General features: G+C 36.1%; 1 protein-coding gene across 18 annotated transcripts in view; it reads left to right on the top strand.

Annotated features, from left to right (window-relative positions):
• Window positions 1–20327, top strand: part of NRXN1 (neurexin 1) — an 846948-nt gene that overhangs the window by 70125 nt on the left and 756496 nt on the right. For 8 of the 18 annotated variants that reach the window (XM_029283680.1, XM_015813681.1, XM_029283674.1 and 5 more), the window contains exons 2-4: window positions 9755–9772; window positions 18967–18996; window positions 19868–19879. The exons of 4 other annotated variants lie outside the window; for them this stretch is intronic. In XM_029283680.1, coding sequence (XP_029139513.1) covers window positions 9755–9772; window positions 18967–18996; window positions 19868–19879 — 60 coding nt within the window. Of the gene's footprint in view, window positions 1–7339; window positions 7355–9295; window positions 9345–9754; window positions 9773–18966; window positions 18997–19867; window positions 19880–20327 lie in introns of all 18 variants that reach the window. 6 more of the 18 variants (XM_015813679.1, XM_029283672.1, XM_015813678.1 and 3 more) reach the window with 5 other exon arrangements.

The raw sequence follows: 20327 nt of genomic DNA, 5'->3' as shown, positions 1-20327 counted from the left end.
TCTAAGCATGTCTTAAGTTCCCTTAAACCCCAAGCCAGATAACATAAACAGGTCTTGAGGGACTTCTGGAATATCAAAAGGAATTGAACTAATATAATTCTGGAGAAAGAATGTTCCATAAGGTGGGCACCATGGCAGAGAGGACAAGTCTTCTGGACCCACCAAATGAAGGTCCCCAGCTAATGGTACTTACAAGATGCCTACTCTGCCAGATCTAGTGGCACAGGCTGATGCAACTGGGGAGAGGTGATATTGTTTAATTTGCCAGGGGTTACATATATATAAATGATATCTCACCCCATGACAATGGATGAATTCATCCAGCAGCCTCTTAAAGAGGAGAGGAGAAAGAACCAATCTCCATTGTAGCCTACATAGTAGAGGCTGGGGTGGATCCTCTTTCCCCCAATCATCATGAAGTGACCCTGAAAGAAGGAGGTGAACCAGAACAACTCTGTGCTGCCTACCCTCAATCTCCAAGATGATCCAGAAGGATACCATGGTTGGTACTATTGAAAGCTGCTGATAAGTCAAATAGGGAAAGGATGGATACACTACTGTCCCCATTCCACCCATTCCAGAGATCATCCAAAAGCACAAGCAATGCTCATTCCATTGCATTCCTGAGTCTGAATCCTGACTGAAAAGGATCCAGATAATCCACACCCTCCAAGGCCCAGAAGCTGTTATGTAACCACCTTCTCCACCACATTGCCCAAGAAGAGGAGGTGAAATACTGGATAAAAATTGTCCATTGTGATGGAATCCATTGATGGCTTCTTGTGGAGAGTGTTCTTTAAGAGGTAAAAGAAAAACTTGCTCACTCAAAGAAGAATTATCTACCACCTGAACTCACTCACATGAGTGAGGGCTGCTTTGACAAACCAGGACAGGCAGGGATCTAAAAAGCAGGAAAAGCACCTTTGAAACAACCATGACCTGGATGATTGAGAATCTCCATAGAGAGCTGAATTCACAGTTCTGAGGACTTTGCCAATTTCTTCATGTCTAGTGTTCAAACTGTTCCTGTTCCTATGAGAAGGCCAGTGTCCAACTGGGAACAAATCCAAGCAATTTTATCTGACACGTGTTGCACAAAGTTTTCCACATGACTCTGTAAAATATTTTCTGAACCCCCTTTACCCAAGAGGGCACACACCACCCAAAACAGGGCTGCAGGGTATGCAAATAGGGCAGAGATGTAGTGCTACTTCAACATCCTTGCTGTCACAGTTTAGGCCTTAATGGTGGCTCTATCCAATATTTGGTCAAGTTTGTCCTTTGTTCAGTGCCAGCAATAATCTTAGACTTCTATTGTCCCATTTCATCCCCCCAGACTTCTGTAAATCATAGGCAGTGTAGGATCCATGAGAAGAGAGATTGCATAGGCACAATCTGTTCCAAGACTTCAGCTGCACCCTTATTCCAAGCAGCCTCCATAGCTTCTGATGGACATGCAGCAGACCAACAGGAACAACCCCAGCTCCTTCTGAAATCCATTTAAGTCTGTTAGTTACTGGGGATGGCCCAGTCCAATCAGTCCAACCTCTTTGCAGTGGACAGTATTTCTAGACAACCCCATAGAAATCAGGGTGTTATCTAGAGGGAATACTGAAAGTTCCCTCAGTTTCAGAGTGCACTGCCTTTGCTCTGATAGGAACACAAAATCTGGAATTTGACCACTGTCCCAAGTCAGGTTATGTAATGGAAGCTATAAACACTGAGTCAACTCAGACTCCATTCCACAGGAAGGCTGATTAAAATCCCCTTAAACCCTAAATATAGAGAACTTAACTGCCATTCCAGAAATGGAGGCAAGGAACTCAGGCCAGGATGTTGCTATGAAGCAGGTAGATAGGTATAACAGCAAGAATCCCAACTGATCCTTAGAGCCAACTTAATGAACAGTATCTTACAACTAGGGACCTACCTGGCAGGTCACCTGAAAACTGTAAGATTTACTGATGGCAATCACCACACCTCCATCGTTGCCCCAGAGTCTCACTTGATACCACACTAAAAAACCCAGTTAGGCAAATTTCAGAAAAGGTAGCTCTTCCACTTCAGAACATAGGCAGATCATGGTAATATATGCCAGGTCAGCCCATTCATCAACAATCAAATCTTAGATGATGGAGGTCTTATTATAGATTGACTTGGTATTCAGTAAAAGCAGCCAGAGGCCAGGGCCACCGAAGATCTGTTGACAGAGCATCAGGGCTGAGATCAAGGAAGTGGAATGTGGCACCATTAAGAAACAATGGTTCCATGGTCCCCAAGGGCAGGCCATTCTTTGTCTCCCCTTATCTAATGCCACCATTATATCCCCTTCTATTTCCCCATAACAGCCCCATCCCCTAAACCAAGCCCCCAAAGATTCGGGACTATGAATGTCCTAGTGACCTCACCTAACACACATTCCCCCCCTTACATGCATACATACAACCAAGCATACATATAATCTAATACCTGTAAGAATGTAGATTGTGAAATATGTTTTTATTATATATTTTGATCGCAGACTGCAATAATGTAGTATTATAATAATCACTTTTATCGCAATTGTTCCCTGATGTGAGAAATAGATTAGTGAAATATACTTTTATTGAAATATTGTTTAAAGCATTTTTATTTTATCATGAGCTATTCTAGCTAATTCTTAGAATATGTTGATGGTACAAATAAACTTAGCATCACATTTTTAATATCATCTTTCTGGATAATAAAGTTTGCTTATTATATTTCTTAAAAAAACAATATATATTATAAACAAATGCCTTGATAGGTTGTGATGTCATATGCAGCAGCTCTATTGTGCTTTATTGAAGTAAATGTATATAGTGCACAGACAATGAGAAGAAGCCATCAATACCATTTTAATTTTTAATGTTTTTTATTTAACTTTTACAAATGCAGAACTTCAAAATGCATCTTGTATAGATATTCAAGGATTACTAAGTTCCTTTGTCATTTTAGTGACTCTTAAAATGTGTCACTTACAGCTTTGTTTCACTTATCCATCAGCACAGTGAGTCTACCAGATATCTCTTATAGTTATCTTATACTTATCTTTTCACCAAGTACCAATATATATATTAAAACTTGTTTATTGCTGTTTATTTCTATTTCTCTAATAACAGAAGGTGAATTGCTGAATTGCTAATTGCTGATCCTTTATTTTATGGAGTAACTAAAATTAAAACAACACAGAAGGCATATATACCAAACTAACTTCATGCAGCTAAAGTTGGTCTTGTGTTTATTTATTTTAAAGAGTTTTTAATATCTCCCAATAGACTCTTTGTAAAGAAAAAAGTTAGAACAACAACAGCATCACAATTAAAACAAAACTGACTGATACAACACAGTTCCTATTTAAGATTATTATGACACCCTCATTTATCTTGGACCAAAGACATTATGGAATAGTGCTATTTTTAAGAAATTACAAAATGTCAAGAGGATAAGTCTGGGGAAGAGAATTTTACAAAACGGGACCTATTACTGAGAAAGCCTCCCACTTTGTACTGTAAATACCTCACAAAAGCAAAGATACTCTTAGCAGGCCCTCTCAAAATCATCAAACCAGACAGGCAGATTTTATTTTAACAGCATTTTGAACTCGTCCGGGAAGCCTTCTGGTAACCAATGCAGTTACCAAAGGTGTTATTCTGCACTGGCAGGGTTGATCTGCCAGTATTCCAGCTGTTGCATATTGTCACAGCTATAGCTTTGTGGTTCTCTCCAAAGAGTATGTGGCATGTTGAGGCTGTCTCAATGAACAGCGTGTAGTCCAGATGAGTGGTGATTATAGTGTGAATAGCTATTGCAAGGGAATTCTGGTGAAGTAGGATTATATTGGCACAACAAACCACCAGCTGAAAACTCTAAAATGCTTCCCTGTGTAGCCAATAGTTTAATTAATGGTTCAATAATTATCTTCTCTATAAATAAACATTTATTCAACTTGTAGGGATTTGTAGAGATTCAGTCCCAATCTGAATTTATATTCAGAAATCTAAATTTCCCAATGACATGAAAATTATGCAAAATGACTCAAAAGATTAAAATAAAAATAAAAGTAGAGTAAAAACAAAGTAGTGTAGAGCTGGAGGTTTTCAAAAAGAGTTTGGATAACCATTTTTGCAGAGTTATTTTTTTTGGGGGGGGGGGTTAATTTATAACGTGGTATTCATACAAAGATATTTTGGTGGTTTCAGACAAAGTTGAATGTGGTTAGAAAATTTTAAGATGCAGAAGTGAGCCAGTGATATTGCTGAGGAGGGAAATGAAGAAAGTAAGATCATGCCATTGCAAAGCAAATGCCTTCCTTTTTGGATTGAAACTTCCAACCTTGAGAACATTTTTCCAATGAATAGTTTTTAAATGGGTTTTGAAAATATTTCTAAAAAGAAAATATGCACCAAGATAGGGTGGATGATGGATGTGGAATAAAAAGTGGCAGAGGCTGCATTTTCAAAGCAAGCAGTCTTCACTGAATGCTAATTTGACAAGAACTGTGAAAACCATTGAAACCAAAATTGAGAGATAAAATGCAACTTGATTCTTTGCAAAATATTTCTTTTAAATTAACCATGCATGGAACATTTCAGGTTTGATAAACTGCATCCTCACCTTTGCATTCACTCCACCAGCCTTAGCTAGGTTAGTTTACTAAAGGCACTAGGCTAGAAACTAGGAGACTGGGAGTTTTAGTTCCATGTTATGCAACAAAGCCAGCTGGGTGATTTTGGCCTTGTCACTCTCTTTCTCTCTCAGTCCAATCCACCTTCCCAGATTGTTGTTGTGGGGAAAATAGGAGAAGGAAGGAGTATTAGGTATTTTCATTGCCTTTAATTATTTATAAAAATAATAAAAATGGGATATAAATAAATAAAACATTAAAAGAACTATTTAATCATTTGTATTTATCCTTTCTGCAAAGATACTAGCTTGGAAACAAATTTGTAGTAGCAGATACATATTTTTATGATAGTGTATATTATGAACAATTATTCAGGGGTGGAGAAAAATTTGATACATTCTAGGAGATATATTCTCATAAGGTTTAATGCTAGCATTGAATACAGATTGAGCTGAATCCTGCTTAATGGAGCTTCATTTATAGAGAGATGAAAAATTGTTCATAAGAAAGGAAAACGGAGAATTGTCCCTCAAAAGGAGAGATTGAATCTTATTTTTATAAAGGGCTGCTGGGAAAGAGCAAAACAAAACAAGATTGTCAATTATTTATTTATTTAAAACATTTAGTAATTTTAATACAGCCATCCAACTTTTATCAAACTCTGGGCAACTCCCAACTAACAGTTTTTTTAAAAAAAACATCAATATATCATTAATACTTACATATATCTACATAAGGATGTAAACCAAATACACAGGTTTACCATCTAAAATAGAATACTGAATCTTTAATTTATGTAGGAAATATGCCATTGGTCTGTATGAGGCTAGGAGAAAGATTGGCATTGAAACAAGATTGTTTTATATATTCACTTTGTTATTTTTTTTATTTACATTGATCCAATTGTGTTTCACAAATTCTAGTAATTTAGAATTTCAGATATGTGTACAACATAGTACAATTATGTTCCAGGTAATCTTGGACTGTATGTTTCCATCTATACTTCTATTAGTTAATCAGGGAAAGCAAGTAAATATTTGGGTTGGGAGGATTTTAGGGGCAAGTAGAAGCTTATTCAGACCCTTCTGGTCAGACATCTGGGAGATACAGACAATCCTTGACTTATGAGAACAACTAAGCCTCACATTATGGTCATAAGTCACTGTGGTCATAAATCAAAGCATCACATAACCAGACCTGATTTTTGGCATTAGTAATTAAAGGAATTAATGTGCCCCTGTGGACGGCTTTTGCCAGAAATAGAAATTGGTAAAAAACCTGTAAATTGCAGTCATGTGACTATAGGACACTATAAACAGTTGTAAAGGTGAGCTGGTTGCCAAGCACCCAAAATGCAATCATGTGTCCATGGTGTGATTGTGGCCACTGCAACTTTGAAAACTGGTTGTAAGTAGCTTACATTACTTTACAAAATATAATGAGAAGAAATAAAAGGGAATTATTTCTGTACACTATTGTTACTGTACATTTCTGGGAAGAACAGAGTTATTGGAATATGTTATTTTAGCTGCAAAAATCCAGACAACCATTAAATGCCAATTAAGCTATATATAAAAATCTAATTCTGATAATATCATTTAGATTTTGGCATCCCTAGGAAAGAGCCACATGCAAAATCTTTCTACATATAAACAGGAGAATCCAGTGTGCAAAATGCAAACCCAATGCACACTTAATGCTGAAATATAATCCCATTTCACTTTACTGAAAACGTTTTGAGTGATGCAATAAAATCCTTCTCCCTTCCCAACCTTAATTTGGATTATGGCATTCAGCTGTTTTTATTGTCCCTTTTATTGTCTCTTTTGGACATGGAGAAAAAACACATTTAAATGTCATTCAAAATATCTGGAAGCTTCAGCTGGTGCAGTGCAGAATGCAGTGGTGCAAGCTATTATGTGAGTCCTAAAGCAGCACATTACACCTCTGCTCTGCGAGCTGTATTGACTACCAGTTTGCCTCTGGGTCCAATTTAAAGTGCTGATTTTAACCTTTAAAGTTCTTAACAACATGAGACTGTGTTATTTGAGGTATTTCCTCTCCTTGGTTGCATCAGTGCACCCTGGCAGAGATCTGGCAGTTGGCATGTTGTGGGTACCATTGGCTAGGGATATTCATTTGGTGGATCCCAGGAGAAATTCCCTCTCTGCTATGGCAACCACCTTATGGAATGTTCTTCCCCCTGAAATTAGATTAGCTCCATCCCTTTTCATAAGCCGCCCAGAGTTAACCTGTGGTAATATGAGCTGCCAATAAACAAACAAACAACAAACAAACAAATATTTTGTAAAACTCTCAAAGTTTTGGCTATGTTGTTGGGATGGCAACAGGAAACTTGCCCATATGGCTCCATTGTTGAAGTGATCATTTTTATTCTCCCTCTCCTGTGGTTTGTATCTTTCACTTTTATTATACTTATTAATAAGGTGTTTTTTTTACATTGTACACTTTTGATTTTATTCATTGTTCTTATTTGATTTTGTTCACCGTGCTGAGTTTCCTTCAGTGAGATGGGCAGCTATATAAATTTGATTAATCAATAAATTAAATAAATAAAAGAGACAATAAAAAGCTAAAAAGAAAAAAAACAGAAGACAGTCTCTCCAACATCCAGATTCCATCTCTGCCATCTCCAAGAAGGATAAAACAAGATGCCTTTGTGAAATCCTACAGAAATACTGTTGTTCAGTGTTCCTAACTATTTGACAGATTCTTTCTTTGTTCTGTTCTTCCAAATTATCCAATCGTGGAAATGATTAATATGTTTTGAATGTCACAGACCATCTGAAATTTCTTTCCAAAATAGGATGGTGGAAGCATTCAGTACAAGGAGAACTTGGGTTATGAGAGCAGTTGGGACTGGGATTGCCCTCACTAAGCAATGAGGTCATAGAATGTGAAGTCATGTGATTGCATCACTTAGTGACAACAAAGCCCGGCAGTCCCAGTTGGTGTCATAATCCCAAGTTGTAGGAGTCGTTAAGCAGAAGAGGCAGGTAAAGAACATGTGATGGGAGAGGGGAGTCAAGGGAGGAAGGAGAATTAGATATGTTCTTTGCCTTGGGTTATTTATAAAAATAATAAAAGCAGGATAAAAGTAATCTATTAAAAAGGCTTAGCAGGGCCAATAGCTTTGGACTGCATTAGTGATCCATTCTGAGTACTGATTACTTGTATCCTGAGATCATCCATTGACAGAAGCTTTTTAGTCCTGCTCTTTTTCTTAAATTGGTTTTTCTAGTGTCTTGCTGTGTTCAAATGGAATGAGCAATTAATGCTAGTAAGGTGAAGCAGCTATAACTTCAATTGCTTTCTTGCTGGTTGGTTGGCCAACAGCAGAAAAAATGATGATGAGGAAAATGTTGGTGACTCATGAAGGGAACGGAGTTCATTGAAGGTGTGTTTTGAAGGATCTTCTGAGATCTGGAGCTGATATTGAGGAGTAAATGTAGCATTGTATGAATAACATTACAAATGAAACCATATGATATCTGTGAAAGTTTCAAATGTGATGGAATTAATTAGGAACTGAAATGAAGTAAGGTGCCATTTCTTTCCTATGTAGACATTGGTATGATTTAAATATGAAAGGAATATTAGGATCAAATATGATTAATTCTGCCTGATCTATCTTGTGATTTGTCAACTTTTGTTTCCTTGACTTCCTATGTTTTGATTACTAGTTGATTAATTTCTGCTTACTAGTATTACATGAAACCAAGTTCAGGCCAGCGGGCACAAATGTAGTTTGCCAAGAGATTGACAATAACTCTGTTTTTATCATCTCAGGGAGAAAGTGTATCCTCAAATTTAGCTAGCACTTACTGTAAATTCATATCACTTCTACTTCAGTCAGTTTGATCTGTTGGGTGCTACTTGTTTGCCACTTTCTATTCTCAATTGTATGTCCTTGATCACACTAGTATTGTGTTATATACATTTATGTTATCAATATCTCATTTTTAAATGACCTGTGGGGTTAAGAATTCTTGTTTGACTCTGTGTGACTGTAATTCACACAACCATTTATATTGCACTCCTGCACACCATTTGACGTAGCAGGCTAAACACAACTCACAAAGCATACATAACAAATCATTAAAAATGTATTCCCATAACTGTGTATTCCATGTTCAATATTTATTGCCCATCTGGATTACAAAAATCAAAGTTATTAAGAAATTGGCTATTTTTTTTTTCAATAGAATAATTTCAAAACATGCAGTATGTTATGATCACACTCAGTAAAATACATGGATGATGTAATTATTCTTGTAGAAGACTTAGCTTAGAGCAATTTACCAAATTTAGAGCCAGAGAGTATTTTAAATTAGGGTTCCATTTTAACCTTAATGTTTAATGGCTTTGCTTCTTCAGTGTTTTTAATCTGTAGGTAAGGCCATTTAATAGATGAAGTACTTTATAGCACAAAGATGAATAATATGAAAAACATCATCCAGGAAACTCTTGCACAAAACAAAACAAAACAAAAAAAAATCACAGGAGCAGAGAAATTAAGAAAACAAAACCAAATAGACAATTCTTATCTTTTCTAATGCAAGAACTTTTCTATGAAAGATATAAGGATAATAAATAGTATTTCTTAACTTATACTTGTTTTTTCTTTAGCTACTGAATAGTTTTCCTACCCTCTTAGAAAAGGATTTAAATCCAGAGGGTGCACCTTTCAAGCAAACTTGGATCCCAGCAGTTTTATCTCTCACTCAGTTTAAAATTTTCTTCATGTAGAAAATTCAGCCCTTGACTGATCTAAGAACTTATGACAGATGAATCCAGATACAGCAGAGGCCCATTTAATGATCAAACTTTCCTTTCATTTGAGAAATGGCATGTTTTGTTTTTCTTCCATATTGTGTGGGATTCCCTTTTCCTTTTAACTGAGCAAACACTTCTTCCCTGTGCTTCGGGTCTCCCCTGCCCTGCTTCCTTTTGGATAATAGCAATGGATCACTTGCATGTGGTGTTTGATGCCTTGCATGATGCTAACATGCAAAGGCAAGTTCCAGTCTGCATGCTGCTTAATGAATGTTTTTCCCCTTTCTCTCCCTCCCTGTTATGTGCTTTCAGAAGACAACTATGTGGAAGGTGGGTGATTTCTATCTTATTTTTTAAGCTCTGTTCTGTCCTTGCATATACCTTCTCTTTAGTGTTTTGCCTCCAGGTTAGTGTTTATAATGATACATCTTATCATTAAAACGGTAAGTTGATTTTGTTCTTTCTTTATGAGAATGTTGAAGTCTTAAGATCATGGTTCTGGATATTTCTCTCCTACCCACCCACCCCAACTGAAAATTCACTGCTAAAAATGCAAATGATATCTAGCGTTAGTTGGGGAAAGTAGAAGTCAAGTACCACATATTTATTTCTGCTCTATAAGCTTATTAAATGGGTGATTTTATTTACAAGTTGCTTTCATGCACTGTAACTTGATAACCAAATAAAGTCAAATGTTATATTTAAAATATTCCAATGAACACATTATGTCTCAGACTATGACAACAACCAAGAAACTGTCCTGGATATGCATAAGAATTTATATGGTTCCTAATTTTTTCCTAATAGGATTGGTTTTACTAGTCTATAATTTGCTTTTGAAGTTGCACTGATTATTTTTTTTTTAAAAAAAGTACATTGTGATATGGCATTAACTTTGTCTTCATAATCAGTACATCTAAAAACACTATATAGTAATTCAAAATATATGATAAGCCTTTCTTTAAAACATGGAGTTCAATTTTAACTTTGACATTGAGGAACTGCTTCAAGAAAGAGGAAAGGAGAAACTTCCCTTGTACATCTGTAGAAACTTTCATGACTTTGCACTTTTTTAATGGAATCAAGTGGAGGAAAACAACAATAACAACAAAACTGTATTCACTGCATTCTCTGTGGTTGCAGACAACCTTTTGGATTATTGCTTATATTACTATGGTTAGGAGTATTTTATAATACTATTGTATAAAGAGTATGTGATTTAATTTTATTATCTTACATGGTAGAGGCAGGACACGATCTGTATTCAAAATAATGGATCACATTCTCAAATTATTCACACCAGTTTCCAGTTTTCCAAGAATCATTTGTTTATTTATCAGTTTATTCATGAAATTTCATTTTTCTTATTCATTAGATGTATATTCCGTTATTTTTTCATGAGTGCAAGATGGCATATGTAGCACTCTCATCTGTTTTAAAGAACATCCCTATGAATAGGTTATAGTGAGAGACTATGACATTTTTAAATTTAATCAAGACTAAGGATTGTCATGAACCTAAATCTAACCAAAACCCAATTTAACATTTGAAACATTGTGTTTGTGATGACTTTCAGTTGGCATTGAGTTTAATTTATTCCAATGTCATAAAAAGTGATAAATATAAATGCTGCCTACTAATAAGCAGCATTTCTTTAACTATTGCCTCAGGAATTACTATTCTCTCACACATAATAAGGACTCATGATAATCTGATTGTGGTCCAAATTCCTTTAGACTGTGTACAATTTATTTTATTGAAATGGCAGAAAGAGACAGACTTGCTTTAATAAATATTTTAAAGTAAGTATTCTAAAACAAATAACAAAAATAGCATACAATCTTGCTAAATTAGTGTATTGGTATGTACATTTTTTAGCTGGTAAAATCTATGAGTATGTGTAGATTTTGTAATTTATAGAAAATACAGGAGATTAGTGTTTTGTTTATCTGATGTTTACAGGAATCCGATGAGCCACCTACCAAGGAGAAAACAGTATCCACCATCTGTTGTGGTCTAATTGCATTTTTGCCAATTGTGTAGCCCAGGCAGGAAGCAAAGGAGAGAAGGAATTCTTCTCTTGTGGACAACCAAACATGCCATATGGTTCATAAGTTATAGAAACAGAACCACTCTACTTCAGGAGAATGGCTTTAATTGTTACTGTAATATGTTCTAAAGAAAGATATGGCAGTATAAACAAAACCATGCCAACTACTTAATGAAAGGAAACACCCTCTGAGAATCCAATGAGGCAAACATGGAAGCTCATGGAGAATCAGCTGGCTTTTCATTGCACTCTGTAGGGTCACTTCAGTAAAGAAGATTAAGGATTTTTCTCCTTTAAGCAAGAATTTTTAACCTAATTGTTCATAAGGAGGAAAAAAAGATATATGCTGCTATTCATATGTGTTGCAGAATAGTGTCTGAAGAACATTGGTAATTAAGACGAATATACAGAGCCAGATGTTGATGCCTACATATTCTCTCACTTATTGTATCATTCATGTCTATGCACACTTCTTCATGTGATCTCCTTTTATTTCCTTGTGCTACCTTGATTAACATGTCTATCATCTAATGAGAAATAGAATTAACAAAGGAAAAACCAGCAGATCTCCAAGCCATATCATCTTTGTGGTACAGGTAGTCCCTGACTTACAACCCCATTTCGGACCAGAATTTCCATTGCTAAGGAAGGCAGTTAAGTTAGCCACACTTCATTTTATGACCTTTTTTGCCATGATTGTCAAGTGAATCACTGCAGTTCCACTGCAATTGCTATGGGAATTAAGTGGTTATTAAGCAAATCCAGCTCTTCCGCTTGCTCTGCTCTGCTTCCTCTGACTTTGTTTGTCAGAAGGCAACTGGGAAAGTAACAAATGGCAATCACATGACCCTGGGATGCTGCAACTGTAGTAAAAACTTGCTGTTTCTCAAGTTTATGGAGTTTAATCATGTGACCGTGGAGGTTCTCCAATAGCTGTGACTGCAAGGACTGGTTGTCAGTTACTTTTTTCAGTGCCGTTGTAACTTTAAATGGTTGCTGAATGAATAGTTGTAATGTAAGGACTATCTCACTTCCTGTTTAAACTGGGAGTGGAGAAAACACAATTAGCAAACAAGTCAATCTCTTTAAGTTCAGGTAGCCCTTCACTTATAACCACTGTTGAGCCCAAAATTTCTATTGCTATGCAAAACAGTTAGGTGAATTTTGCCCCATTTTATCACCAGAGTTGTTAAGTGAATCACTGCAGTTGTTAAGTTAGTAATATGGATGTTAAGTGAACCTGGCTTCCCCAGATGTGCTATGGGTTTGGAGGGGAACCCTGTCATTGGATCTTACATCCTAGACCATGGGTGTCAAACTTAGCACATCACGTGACGTGTTGCAACATATCACAACTTTTTTTGCATTGCTGGAGCTGGGGTGGGTGTGGCCTCTGCATGATGCAACCTGCCTGCGGGCCGGCAGTTTGACATCCCTGTCCTAGACCCTATAGAAATATCTGTGATTCCATCTGTGCTGTAACAGTTTTGGAGCAGAGGGCATGGCATGGGAAGAAACTGAGGGAAGCACTGATGCTAAATGAGCCAAAGCCTTCACGGTAATTCAGCATGGCCAAGAGTTAGTTTAAAACTATGCAAATCCCCACCAATAAGAAAGAAAATAATCAAACAAATAAATTATTAAAAATGGCAAAGAAGATGGTAAATTACACTTCCTGACTTTTTCCCTGCCAACCTGTTACCAGCAGAGCACTTAAACTATTAGAGGCTCTGACATTCAGGTTATCTGCGAGGTCAGGCAGAAACACTCTCTTAATCAACCATCTGGCTTGGTTGATTACAGAATTTACATCCTAATTAAGTGATTGTTTTCAAAACTGATTAAAAATCCATCTAGAGAAGAAAAATTAGGTTATATACTTGTACACATTTCAGTATGAACTGATATGAATGAGATCAATCAAAATTCTTTATACGTTGCTTTGCGTATAATTGCAGGCAGTCACACACAGCCAAAAGTAACATCCAAGCAAAGTGTTCATGGCCTAATAGAGCAGTGCATAAACATTAAAAGGTGATGCATGTCAAAACTGATCAAGGTTAATACACCAGAATGATTCCTATATGTGAAGCAATGAAGCCCATTTTAGCCTTTGCCCTAAAGATCATTCTTTTGTTTTAATCATAACTATACATGGCTTTCTTTGATTACATTTATAACAACTATTTTTTTCCTATATACACATTAGAAATACCTTTCTCTCATCCTCATTTTTGATAGCATTCTCTTACATGCAGTTTTTTCTTAATTGTCTTAGCTCTTCATTCTATCAGGCATCTTTTTCACACTTCTCATTAGAGTATCACCATATACTGCTGTGGTACTTGCTGTAAAGCAGAAGCTCCAGCCTAGGGGCTTCTATTTCAAACAAACTTCCACTGCCCAAGGGCCATACTTAATTAATTTGGAAAACTGAGAGGAAGAAGCGTAGCGCTTAAAACGTGGAGAATTTTGTAATTTCTTTGCTTTGCAGTTGGCAATCAATTGCTGTTTAAAGCTTCATTCTGGTCAGCAATATGGTTTTTAATCTAGGCAAATTATGTCTGGGGGTCTTCCATCTAGTCTAGTTGAGAGGTGAATTAAGGGTTAAGTGTCTGGAGATCTGAGCCAGATGTGAAGTCTGACACTTTATAGCACAATTATCTTTATTCATTTGCAAGCAGAGTATGTATCACCTTTCCTTTCATTCTCTTTCTATTCATTCTGTTGAAATTAGAAGACAGGTTACTATTTTTCATAAACAGTTTATGCCATTTCTTTCTATAATTGTTCTACATTCACTTTTCCATTTTTTTTTCTCTTCCTTTCTTCCACGATCTTTTTTCTCAGTATCAATTTTTATACTGGCAAATAATAATCTGTTCCACAATCAGATCCTCTCATCACTTTGTGTCCACTGATTCTCTCAGACTTTTATCATAAACAAGAAAATTAATCCTGCTTTTACAGCATAAGTATGAATAAAAAACACACATTTAAAACTGGTATTAAAAAACACCATTCTTTTTGTTCGCCAAATACAGGAAGTCCTTGACTTACAACAGTTCATTTAGTGACAGTTCGAAGTTACAACAGCACTGAAAAAAGTGATCGTTTTTCACACTTAGGACCATTGCGGCATCTCCATGGTCACATGATCAAAATTCAGATGCTTGGCAACTGTTATATATTTATGACGGTTACAGTGTCTTGGGGTCATGTGATCCCCTTTTGTGACCTTCTGACAAGCCAAGTCAATGGAGAAACCAGATTCACTTAACAATCGTATTGCTAACTTAACAACTGCAGTGATTCACTTAACAACTGTGGCAAGAAAGGTCATAAAATGGGGCAAATGTCACTTAAGAAATGTTTCACTTAGCAAGAGACATTTTGGGCTCAGTTGTGGTCATAAGTTGGAGACCACCTGTAATCAACGTTCTCATTTGTTCCTGGGTCTCTAAGTGCCACTCTAATTTCACTCTTCTTGTTTCTAGCCCATTGCCTCATATCATATATCCTCATTGCATTCATTCTAAATGTTTCAAAATTTTTCAACAAATCACTGCAAGTTCTTTCATCCTTCACTAAACCATAACATGCAGCATCCATGCATCTATGCACATGTACAAAAACCCCTTACCTTCTGCCATATATTTGAGTACTTACATCCATAATTAAGTCTATATTTTATTTCCTTTTATGCATTCATCAAAAACACTCTATGTGATAAAATCACTTTGATTCAAATAAATTGTATCTCCCCCATTTTTCTTAGTTTCAGGGACAATTTTTTCTTTTATTTGTTTTTTCTGTTTGTGTAGTTAATTCATTTTCTTTATCATGTACTTTTATACCAAGTTACAACTTGCATGATCATCAACATAAGACTCTTGGATCTTTTACTCCACTGATCATTGTGGCCTTGATCAACCAAGACTTTCACATTTCACTGAACAAAATAAAGAAAATGTAGCAAAGTTAGCAGGCTAGTGGTCCTCATGCTATATACAACAATCCCTACTAAGAATTTCATGGCACACAATAAGAAGTATTCATATGTCAATGTTTCATACATACTTCCCTTTTTATTTTAGATCACTACATTTTAAAACAAAAAAAAATAGTTAATTGTTGTGCACTTTTTAAAAATTCAGTTTCACATTATTATGATCATTGACCGATGCATGGGTTTATATAGTTAACAGATAACACAGGCAATATAAAATTCAGATGCAAGAAACTAATATTCTTAAAAAAAACATGAATTGTTATGCTTTCTATCTGAATGAGAATAATATCATGAGAATAATATGTGAGAATAAATTCCATTATTCATAATTCCATTTATGACAGGAGACCTAATATATTTATTCATCCATTTATTATTTATTTATTTTGCATAGTCACCCATATCAAATCAGTAATTCTAAGTGGTGAATAATCATAAAACCAATTAATAATCCACCAGTGTCAGCATAATTGAAACAGGGCCCTTCACATACTTGAAGGAACCACCTGTTTTTCAGGGCCTTCCAAAAACCAGCAGGGCTGGGGCCATCCTATCTCAGGAGGGAGCATGTTTCAGAGGATAGGCACTATGCAGAAAATCACTACTCCTGGTCCCTGTCAGCTGACATTCCTTGGTCAGTGCATGCCCAAAGTGCATGCCCATCCTATTGGACTGGATTGGATGAATAAAAACAACTGTAAGAAGATGGTTCTTCAGGTAACTCAGTCCCAAGCCATAAAGGTCTTGGGTACCAGTATTTAGAATTCCAATTGAAAACACACTAGCAACCAATGCAGCCCCTGAAGGAAAGATGATACATATGCTGAGTAGCTGACACCATTTGCAACCCATGCAACTGAATTCTGTACCAGCTGAAGCTTTCAAATATCACCAAGAGCAGTACCATATAGAGGGCATTGCAGTAGTCCAAATGGGAGTCATGAACCCCCTGATCCATGAATCAAAGCAGCTGGCACCCAACCCAAAGGCCCTCTTAGCCACAGCAACCACCTGCTGTTCCAGCAGGAGTTGTGAGCCTAAGAAGACCCCCAGTTTGTACACCAGGTCCATTTGAGACAGTGCCACCCCATCCAGAACCAGAGATGGGAAACTTTGGTACCAGAAGGCCCAAGAACCCACAGCCACTCCATCTTGCTTATTTTGAGCTAAAGCCCATTGTGCCCCACCCAGGCTCTTACAGCCTCCAGGCTCTGAAACAGGACTCCATGGCATCACTCAGGCAGCCCAGGGTGGAGATATAAGCTGGATATTATCAGCATATTGATGATACCTCATCCCAAACCATCAGATGACCTCACCCAATGGTCAAGTGTAGATGTGAGATAAGAGGGAAGAGACAATCAAACCTTGTGGCACCCCACAAAGCAGGGGCCATGTGCTGTACCTCTTCATTCACATCATCATCAACTGGAACCAACCCCAGAGGGAGGAGGAGAATCAGCACAACACTGTGCCATCTACTCTTAATTCCTGAAGCTGGTCCAGAAGGATACTGTGATCAATGTTATTGAAGGCTGCTGAGAGGTCAAGAAGAGCAATTGTGCCTCTATCAAGCTCCTGCCAGAGATCATTCAGGAGCGCAGTCAACTCAGTCCCATATCCCAGCCTGAAAGTGGTTCAGATAATCCATGTTATCCAAGCCCTTTGAATTTTCCATGAGACCACTTTCTCTATAACCAGTGGTGGGATTCAAATAAGTGAACAACTGGTTCTCTGTGTGGATGCTGCTTCTGGAAGTCCATTCTAGGCCTGGGCAACAAAAAATTAGCTACCAGTTCTGCCGAAGTGGTGCGAACTAGCTGAATCCCACAACTGTCTATATAACATTCCTTCAAAAGGAATTCTTATATTATACAATTTTGATCATTGTATATATTACAATTTCTAATGCTAGAAAGAACTTTAAATCTGCATAGGAAAGAAAATGGGGGAGGGGTGCAATTATGCAATAAATCCCATTGAGTTCTGTGGAATATAATCCAGAGAAGATACATTCTGTAGATACATTTTGCATTTAACTTTACAACTGCTTTTATAACTTATTTGAGAATAACATCTACTGCTTATAGTGGGATTTACTTGGAATAGATTCCTTTACAATAAAAACAGTTACTGTAATTATTGAGATGGTTATGCAGGCACAGGATTGATATTTGTAACAGAACCCAGTTTGTGGTGCAAATTTGCTACATTGTTTAAAATTTTCTTTCTTTGATTGACTGATAATATGAAATTTATAATATGAACTCTATTTCTGAAAACATTCCTAATTTAGGAGAACATGTTACCTTTTTATTGCATATATGCTCAATTTTCTATGTGAAGTAAAAACCTTAGTAAAGTTTAGGAATCTTACCTTCCAGTGAAAACCAGCATATTCTTTTTCATACCTTATTTGTGTGAAGAAATGTGTAACAATGAACTGCATGAGACTGTATTTTGTGACTCTTCTGTCCTCCTCCAAAAGGAATAGAATAATATTTTATGACTTTGTTTTTAAATTAGGTGTTTCTGTTGCCTAAAGTTAATTTCTATTAATATTTGTAAAGTTGAACTTGATGCATATTTCTTTTAAGATGATACAGTCCCCAATCCCCCATTTTTTTTATAAATATATAAATATATTTATATATATATTGTTTAGCTTTATTTTTTTTAAATAATTTGCTTGGTAAGGAATTATATAACATATAGTTCTTTACTATCTTGAAAAACAATAGTTAAGAAATAGGCTTAATTTTGGTGAACCAAAAGCGCAATTCATTTTCAGCTGGTCAAAGCAATTGATAACAAGGACTCCCCCTTCCACTTTATAGTATACTGTTTTTCCATTCACTGGATATGATGATGATGATATTCAGAAATGTATTTATTTTAGCTTGAATGTTTCACACAAACAAGGAAATGTCCCTTGCATTTTCATTTCAATGTGATAAAGTAATTATTTTATTTAATTATTTGAAACGCTCATTTTCAATGAGAGGAAAAAGATCAGACCCAGCCCATTCTTCAGGTTGACACTACTCCAGGTTTGGAGAAGAATAAATAAATAAAAAGAAACTATTTTATAACTGCAGGCTGAAGCATCCATCTAGCCAAAAAAAAAGTATTTATGAGTTTTATGAACAAATATTCTAGGAATTGGTTGAAGTTGAAATCATTTTCTTACTATTTTTGTCATTAAAACCCATTTTAATGCTTAAAGAAGATAAAAGGTAATCCAGAATGATTGTGTTCAAATAGTAATACAATTGTCCCATTCCCACCTCCAAAAGAATTCCAATTGGTGGTTGAAACATGCCCCTTTAACTTTGCAGTATTATGCAAATATTTCACAGGAGACAGACACCTGTTATTAAAGAAATTAAAAAGTCACTGTGACACTACCACCTTCCCTTGAACCCTTGTTCATTGCTGACTGTGCTCTTGTTTCCCTTTAAGGTCTGGCGCACTTGATGATGGGCGACCAAGGTATGGGTTCTGCTCCTTTTCCACTCTGCTTCGATCATTTTATTTTATTTTATAAAAATTCTTTGTTTCTTTTTTGTGTAGCTGCTTCAAAATCCATCATAACAAATGATGGCCAAATGCTTGTGAGCTGTCTCAGGCTGTAAATAATCACACAGTCTTAATTACATCTTTTGTCCCCCCCTTTTTTTTTTGCACTGTGTCTATAAATAGATCTAACTTATGTTGCTGTTATTTTTTTACTATTTGGTCTTGAACCTTTTTGTTCTATTTTTTATTGTTTTCCTTATCCCACTAACAATAAAATAATTGTTAGAAAGGGTGCCATTTCTAAAAATCATATTGAGAGATTGCTATGAGTTTAAATATAATGATGATCATAAAATATGAAATGCACTCTTCAGATAGATATGAAAAAAGACACTTGAGTTATACCCCCCCCCAAAAAAAGAAATCTGCTTTGCATTAATGCATGGTTGTTTGGGAAATGCAGAAACCATTTGTTTTTGGCTTCTGGAATGTTAAGAACATATTTTTGCAGCATAATGGAATTAGTGATGTGTCCTCATCACCTTGTGCAAATCCTTGCCCACCCAACTCAGTGTTCATGTTACTTTTGTGTCATGCCTTTGAAAAATGAAGCATGGGTTACTTCTGTATTTTCGTGCATGTTGGAAAGCAGTAATTCTTAAAATATGACACCAACTGCATCTCCATTGTCTTCAATCATTTGCCTCAAGCTTTGTCTCTTTTCATGTTTTTAACTGTGATGGCATTTACATTTACACACACAACTCTTACTGTTGTTTCTCTTTTTGTTTTCTCTTCCGTCTGGCAATACTTTCTTCATGGAACCATTTCATCAAATCCATAGGTAAAAGTAAAGGTATTACATGACTTTCTTCTTTCCTTCCTTCTACCTCCCTTCCCATTCTTTTAAAATCCATCTATATGCTGTAAAGTATGTCTGAGTGATGCAAGTACTGTTTATGTATTTAGTGTTGGTACATTGTGTTGGTGGGAGGTAGGTATGCTTTTTTTTTTACAAGAAAAGCTTAGTTGGTAAAGGTCAGGGGAAAAAAAAACAGGCTCAAAACTTTTTTCTAAGAATGTTTGTTGTGTCTTGAATATGAATAACATGGCTGTGACACTAGGATCTAATGTCAAGGAACTATTATCTTCACAGTGTAAAAATCATATAGGTGACATAGTCTATTAGCCAGGTTTTCCAGTACAAAAATTATGCATGTGACAAAGATAGGACAGAGATCGGTAGAAATGTAGGTGAGAATTAATTGCTAATAGCTGAAAACTTTAGTGAGTCTATGATATAT

The sequence above is a fragment of the Protobothrops mucrosquamatus genome, unplaced genomic scaffold (assembly GCF_001527695.2).
Source record: "Protobothrops mucrosquamatus isolate PMUCROS unplaced genomic scaffold, P.Mucros_1.0 scaffold181, whole genome shotgun sequence".
Lineage (NCBI taxonomy): Eukaryota > Metazoa > Chordata > Lepidosauria > Squamata > Viperidae > Protobothrops > Protobothrops mucrosquamatus.
Note: the sequence above shows the minus strand (reverse complement) of the source record. Positions and strands in the feature narration are given on the sequence as shown.